The sequence below is a fragment of the Cervus canadensis genome, chromosome 18, assembly GCF_019320065.1.
Source record: "Cervus canadensis isolate Bull #8, Minnesota chromosome 18, ASM1932006v1, whole genome shotgun sequence".
Classification (NCBI taxonomy): domain Eukaryota; kingdom Metazoa; phylum Chordata; class Mammalia; order Artiodactyla; family Cervidae; genus Cervus; species Cervus canadensis.
Window position 1 is genome coordinate 26,954,065 of NC_057403.1, and position 7,390 is coordinate 26,961,454.

Consider the following 7,390-nt stretch of genomic DNA (forward strand, 5'->3'; position numbering starts at 1 on the left):
TGCCAGGGGCCGCCTGCCTCCAGGGCCCAGCTCCTCCCTGCCCCCGGGGGAGGGGGGCACAAAGGGCCCTTGTCACCACAGCTCGGACTGGGCAGCCTGACGCCTGGGTTCCACGAGCTCCTTCCTGGAGGGGCTGGGGGTGGCTGCCTCACTCGTTCCTCGCTCCATCCCCGCGTACCCTAGTTCTGGGTCCCAGGTTGGGGTGGGGGGTCTCTAGCATCTCTGGAAGTCTCAGGCTGAGATGCAGAACATGTAGTCCTCAGCTTCAAGGGAATCTTGGTGGCAATGCTACTGATAACCTTAGGCCCGGGAGGCCATAGAGGCCAGTGTGACCAGGAGGAGGCAGCCTCTAGAGCTCACTCTCAGCTTTAGTCCCCTCATCCTCCCTAGAGGATGTCATGTTTGGTGCCCACACCCTGGTCTATTCTCTTCCAGGCTCTTCTTCCCATTGGAAATGACTTTATGTATTAACTGTCTCCTCCCGTGAGAACATGACCTTCAGGAGGACAGGGCTTTGCTTCCTCCCACTCTACCCTGCGGGGAGACGGACTCCTGAGTTAAACTTCCTAAATGCAGAGTGGGTGCATGAGTGTGTTTCTCCAGTACCCTCACTGGAGGCCTTGGCACTGTTCCTTCCTCCTGGAAACTCCCCTGCCCTGTTCCGCTTCCCGATCTGCTGCTGATCAGCCCCTCTCGCCAAGCTGAGCCCCCCTGTTTAAGAGCTGCCCCGGGGGCTTCCTCTGTGACTCAGTGGTAAAGAATCTGCTTGCCAATACAGGAGACATGGATTCAATCTCTGGTCTAGGAAGATCCCACATGTCGCAGAGCACCCACATCCTTGCCCCACAACTACTGATCCTGTGTTCGAGAGCTCATGCCCTGCGACAAGAGAAGCCACCGGCAAGGAGAAGCCCTCATTCCACAACGAAGAGCAGCCTCCACTCGCTTCAAGTAGAGGAAGCCCGCGAGCAGCAGTGAAGACCCAGCACAACCATAAATGAAATATTTAAATGCTGCCTGGTCCTTCCACGGCCCTCAGCACCTTGTTCGCCCACCTGCACCCTCAGTGAGCTGTTTCCCCACTGGCATCTGAGCTCAGGTTTCCGCCTGTCTATCTGTCTGTCTGTCTTGTTCACCCTTGTGTCCCCTAGCACAGTGCCTGGTGCGTGAGGGTGCCCAGCCCGGGCTGTGCTGACTCTCTGAGCTGATTGGTGACCCTCTGTGTGCAGATTCCATGGGGATCCTCCTGCTGCCCCAGGCCCAGTCATGACCTTTGCATGGTGGTGGTGTGACTAAGTGCTCAGTTCAGTTGCTCAGTCGTGTCTGACTCTTTGAGACCCCATGAACCTCAGCATGCCAGGCCTCCCTGTCCATCACCGACTCCGAGAGTTTACCCAAACTCATGTCCAGCGAGTCGGTGATGCCATCCAACCATCTCATCCTCTGTCGTCCCCTGAGTGTAGTAGTGGCTTGATCATGAGCTGCTCAGCCACACTGGTGCATCTTCTGTCCTCTTCGGGCCAGAGCAGTGGGGAGGAAGGGAGAGAGAGAGGGCCCTTTCTCCCAAGGGAGAGCCCGGCCCCGAGGCACAGGGGATGGGTCGAGGCAGGGAAATCCCTCAGACTGGGGAGTGAGGAGTCAGAGAAGCCTGGAATGGGGGGGGATGGGGAGTCCCACCCCCACCTCAGGCTTCATGATGTCAGACTCTGCCCGTGCCTTTCCCAGTCAGGGACAAAGGCCCATTGAGAGTGGGGTGGGGCCTGAACGCCTGGGTCCCAGAGAAGAGAGGGACCTGGTGCGTGGGCTTCAGGGGAGGACACGGAGATCTTGGAGGACTCATACGTCACAGCCTTCCACGTCAACACCAGCCGCGTTGGAGTTGTGTGTCTAGTTTGGGGGACCCACCATCTCCCTGGGTGTGAACCGAAGGCTGTCCCTGGGGGCGGGCTGCACAGGTGAGTGTGTCCCACAGAGGGTGCTGTTGCTGAGATCTGCACCCGGGTCCCCAGCCCACAGGAGGACTCAGGGACCTGGGAGCCTGTGCCTCAGAAAGGCGAGGTGCCACTCAGATCCAGCTACCAGTGCTGCCCGATCACCGGGTCTTTCCAGACAAGGCAAGTTTGCTAGGGTGACTGTGACAAAGCCTCATAGATCAGGTGGCTTAAAAAATAGAGTTTATTGTCTCATGGCTGTGGTTTTACCAGTAGTCATGTATGGATGTGAGACTTGGACCATAAAGAAGGCTGAGCACCAAAAGACTGATGCTTTTGAACTGTGATGCTGGAGAAGGCTCTTGAGAGTCCCTTGGACTGCAAGGAGATCCAACCAGTCCATCCTAAAGGAGATCAGTCCTGGGTATTCATTGAAAGGACTGATGCTGAAGCTCCAATACTTTGGCCACTGATGCTAAGAGCCAACTCACTGGAAAAGACCCTGATGCTGGGAAAGATTGGGGCAGGATGAGAAGGGGACAGCAGAGGATGAGATGGTTGGAGGGCATAACCGATTCAGTGGACATGAGTTTGAGCAAACTCCAGAAGATAGTGAAGGAGAGGGAAACCAGAATCAGACACGACTTAGCACTGAACAATAGCAACAAATTGTCTCATGGTGCTGAAGACTAGAGGTCTCCTATATGTGGGTCTCTGTGTCCAAATTTTCACTTTTTATTAGCACACCAAACCTACTGGATTAGGACCCACCTAATGACCTCATTTTAACGTGATTATCCCTGTAAAGACTCTATCAAAGGACTTCCCTGATGGTCCAGTGATTAAGACGCCGCACTTCCAACACAGGGGATGAGGGTTTGATCCCCGGTGAAGGAACTAAGATCGCACATATTGAGCCAAACAATTAAAAAAAAAAGAAAAAAGACCTTCTCACCAAATAAGGTCACACAACTGCATTGGGGGTTAAGACTCCAACATTTACATTTAATTAATTAATTGGCCATGTGACTTGCAAGATCTTAGTTCCCCAATCAAGCGTTGAACCCAGGCCCCAGCAGTGAAAGCACTGAATTGAGTCCTAACTACTAGACTGCCAGAGAGTGAAAGTCGTTCAGTCGTGTCTGACTCTTTGCGACCCCATGGACTATACAGTCCATGGAATCCTCCAGGCCAGAACACTGAAGTGGGTAGCCATTCCCTTCTCCAGGGGATCGTCCCAGCCCAGGGATTGAACCCAGATCTCTTGCATTACAGGCAGATTCTTTATCATCTGAGCCACCAGGAAAGACCTGCCAGGGAAACCCCAGCATATAAATTTCAGAGGGACCTAGTTCAGTCTGTAATAGCCGGAGTTCACATTTTTGTGTGAAATATCTCAGTCTTTAGGTATTTGCCCAATTTTTACCTAAAACGTTGTACAGACTGAGCAAAATTCATCTCAGGGCAGGATCAAGCCCTTGCGCCCACTTGCTCCACACGCTCTTGACTGGGAGCAGGTGCTTGGTCTAACCCAGAGGCGCTCTCTGCCGTCAGCCAACAGCAGGAGTCTTCGAAGTGTGGCCTCCAGGCCAGCAGCAGCAGTATCAGCTGGGAGTTTGTTAGAAATGCTCATTCCAGGCCCCACCCTGGACCTGCCAAGTCTGCCTTTTACTAGGCCTTCTGGGAGATTTGGGTGAACACTGATGTTTGGGTACCTCTGTTTCCCATCACTAGGACCACCTGGAGGACTGGCTAAGCTGAGAGAAGAGCACTGGTGTGGGGATGACCCTGGTGGTCCAGTGGCTAAGACTCTCTGCTCCCGATACAGGGGGCCCAGGTTCACTTCCTGGTCAGGGAACTAGATCCCACAGGCCACAACAAAGATTCCGCATGTCCAATTAACACCCAGTGCAGCCAAATAAATAAATAAGAAGAAATACTTTTTCAAAAAGCCTTGGTGTCATGAAATGCAATCAGCAATTTTGAGTTTCCCACCTCTGGGGTATTTATTTATGAGGAGGGTCTGAGAGGCCTCCACCTCCTCTGTCAGTATGAATCCTTCCCGTCAATGAGGCATTGGACAGTTTCCAAAACTGCTTCACACTCTTCTGTTGCTGAGCATCATGACAGTCCAAAGAACTGAAGATTCTAGAAGATTCTCTCCTTTTACAGATGAGGAGGTGGGGTTTCAGAGTGGGGTGAGGACGCTTGAGAGATCCCACAGCTGGGAGGCGCAGCCAAGCTGCCCACACAGCCCTTCCTCTCCCTGTCCTTCCGTCTCTGTTTAGGAAATCCTCTCACAGAGGACGAGCCTCTTGTGGCTTCCGAGGCAGAAGCTGATGGTGTGCAGAACCAATCTGGCTCCCAGCTGGGTTTAGTTTGGCTCCCAGAGTGTTGATTTTTTAAAAATCAGATTCCTTTCATCAGTTGCCAAGATTTTAGGAATCAGGAAATTTCACATAAAAATAAGGATCGCCACCTTCTTTTGAAAAGTAGCTCTCGTGATGTTTGGCCCTCCAGTGGGCGTGGCAGCCCTGCCTGGCAGCCCTCGTTGAAGGGGGCCCCTGGCCTCCCCACTCCCTATCTTTACACAATACTGAGGCCAAGTGGCTGAGGCCCTGTATCACTGTGCTAGTGACGACGTGCTCTCACAGGCTAAGATGATAATGAAATGCATCTTGCATCTCCTCTTCTATCAAAAGTGGGCAAATCAGATAAATTGAGAGGAATGCAGTTTTGAAGAAGAAAGGGAGGGAATTCAAGCCCTGTGCAGGTGAACGGTATTGTCCTATGGGTCCTAGGCCAAGTGTGTCCTTACCGAGCACATACAACTGAAGACGCTCCTATGAAACAAATCCATCAGGCCTCACTCATTTACTGCACCTGTCTGCTCCCTGAAGGCCAGTGGTTCTCAAACTTTTTGGTCTCAGAACCCCTTTGTACTCTGAAAACTTGAGAACTTCAAAAACTTTTTGTTCTAGTGAGTCATCTCTATAGTTGCTTTATCTATTAGAAATTGAAACTAGGTATTTTTTATCTTTTACTATTTTTTTGGCTGCACTGGTTCTTTGCTGTTGCAAGTGAGCTTTCTCTACTTGCAGCCAGTGGGGGGCTACTCTCTAGTTATGATGTGCAGGCTTCTCTTTGCCGCGGCTTCTCTTGTTGTGGAGCCTGGGCTTGGTTGCCCCACAGTGCGTGGGATCCCAGTTCCTGTAGCAGGGATCGAGCCTGAGACTCCCAGATTGTCAGGCAGACTCTTAACCACTGCATCACTAGGGAAGTCCCAAAACTGAGACGTTTTTAAAGCACAAGACCCAAAGCACTCCATCAGCTAGCTGTCAGAAGGATAACATCAACACATGTCATGGGGCCTCTGGAGAGCTCCACAGTCTGTTCTCAAGAAAACAAGTGTGAGAAAGATGGCTGGCATCTGAGTTGTCTCCACTTTGTGGAGCCCTGGAGGAGTCCCCAGACCTTGCTCTGAGAACCCTTGCTAGGGATCTGAATTTACCCCTGTTTTTGAGAAGATTTCAAAGAGGAAACTTGAACTTTCACTCCCTGCTCTGGCAAAGTAAATTCGAGGCCTTTTGAAGTGGGGGAAGAAGAGAAAACAGATGTCCTTCACCAAGCTTCCTTGTGACCTCCCAGCACACAGAGACCCTGCACACCCCACTGAGGAGGACTGGCCCTCCGAGACAGGGCCCAAGACAAGCCTCTGGCCTAGACCTGGGCAGGGAACAAAGAGAACAGAGACTCTGGTTTGGAAAACAGGAGCTAGAACCGGCCATTTTATTTCAAGACTATTCACCGAGTGTTGGAAGGCAGCAGGAATAAATAAGGGAAGAGGGCACGGCGGGGTTTGGGGGGTGGTCCTACGTCTTGCAGCACATCCCACACGTGCCTTTACGACAGCAGCCGCAGCAGAAGATGCAGATGGGAAAGTGGGTGTCTCGTCTCTGCCTCTGGAGCACGGGCTGTGGGAAGGAAGGGCAGTGAGCCAGGCTCAGGGGGCACAGGCACGGGAAAGCAGGCGAGGCTCAGAGGGGAGTCCCAGGGGCTCTCACCGTCAAGCCAGCTGCCACTCTAGCTGTGTCCTGGGTCTGGAGGTCTGTGAGCTGTCGTGTCTGTGGAAAGCAAAAGAGGGTACTGAGGATGGCAGGGCGCGGGCAGAGCTCTCAGTCTAGCTCCCCCGGAGCAGCGCCTCCCTGGGGGTTGGCATCTCCTGGCTCAGCTGGAGTCCCAGGAGTGGCCTCACCTTCCCATGGGTGGTTCTCCTGTCTGCAAACATCCCAGACCTGTCTCCTCCTCTCTCTACAGCTGCTCACTCTTCCATAGGACCCTCCGTGGCCCGGAGGCCTGTCCCCACCCTGTATCTTGCCCCTTACAACCCGTTCCCCATGTTATCAGTCAGATCTCAGCTTTCCCCATTTCCCAAGCCTGCAGGGCTTCCTCTGCACTTGCCTATAAGACTTGGCACGGCTACCCCTCGGTCTTGTCTCCAATTACCATCTCCTTCACTCACCCAGCCCTCTGCTCCTCGGGTCTATCGTGCTTGCCCCCACCTCAGTCTCAGCTGGCTGCCCCCTTCTCTTATCCTCCCAAACATAGGTCAAATAACATTTTCTCACAAAATAGCCAACCCCCACCATCACTCTCCCACTATCTTTTACGTTATTCATGGAATAGCATTTCCTAAACACAAGTGTTTCCTTGTTTTAAGTTCATTGGCTGGTTTCCTGCCCAGGATGTATGAGAATATTCATGAGAATATTCAAGCTCCATGAGACTATTACCGCTTGGTCACCGCTGTCTAGAACAGGACTTACTGCTGAGAAGGCACTCAGTAAATCACTGTGGAACTAGAGAGAGGCCCCCAGACCCTGCCGCTCGGTACCCCATCTCTGCGCTCTGAGCAGCTGCCTGTCCCCCCTTTCCTCGCCCTGACCTCCGCCCCCATGCTGGGGGTCTCCCGCTGCCCTCCGCAGTCATCTCCCAGGGGCTGCTGCAATTCCGGGCCCTGTGCCCTCACCTGGGGAGGCAGAACGGAGCCGCTGGTCAGGCTGAGCAGGACAAGGAGCAGAAGGCAGGTGGCCCGGATCTGCGTGTTCAGTGCCATTGAGCCGTCTGTCTGGCCGTCCTGCCGTTATGTCTAGGACCTGCTCTGCTGTCTGGGAGTCCAGTTACAGTTGCTTTTATGGGTCCTCCTGGGGGAGGCGGGGATGCTAAGCCCTCTCCCCTTTGGCCCGACTCATTTCCAAGAAGGTGGTGGCGCCGAAAAGACGGGAGAGATAAGCGGGAACAGAGGTGACAGGGAACAGGGTTGTGTCACCCTCAGCTGACAGAGGTGTGTCCAGGAGGTGGGGCAGACACGACCGCTGACACACGCCTCTAGTCAGCCACCTGGGAGACACTTTCCCTGACATGACATCACCTTGTTGATTTCAGGAAAAAAAATTTCC

The 7,390-nt window shown here is 53.2% G+C and overlaps 1 protein-coding gene across 1 annotated transcript; it reads right to left on the reverse strand.

Annotated features, from left to right (window-relative positions):
• Positions 1–5,690: 5,690 nt before the first annotated feature.
• Positions 5,691–7,148, reverse strand: LOC122421477 (hepcidin antimicrobial peptide). The gene is made up of 3 exons (XM_043437542.1): positions 6,961–7,148; positions 5,996–6,055; positions 5,691–5,905 (listed from the first exon to the last, which is right to left on the reverse strand). The coding sequence occupies exons 1-3, from the start codon at positions 7,045–7,047 to the stop codon at positions 5,804–5,806; spliced, it is 249 nt and encodes an 82-aa protein (XP_043293477.1). The 5' UTR covers positions 7,048–7,148; the 3' UTR covers positions 5,691–5,803.
• Positions 7,149–7,390: the final 242 nt, after the last annotated feature.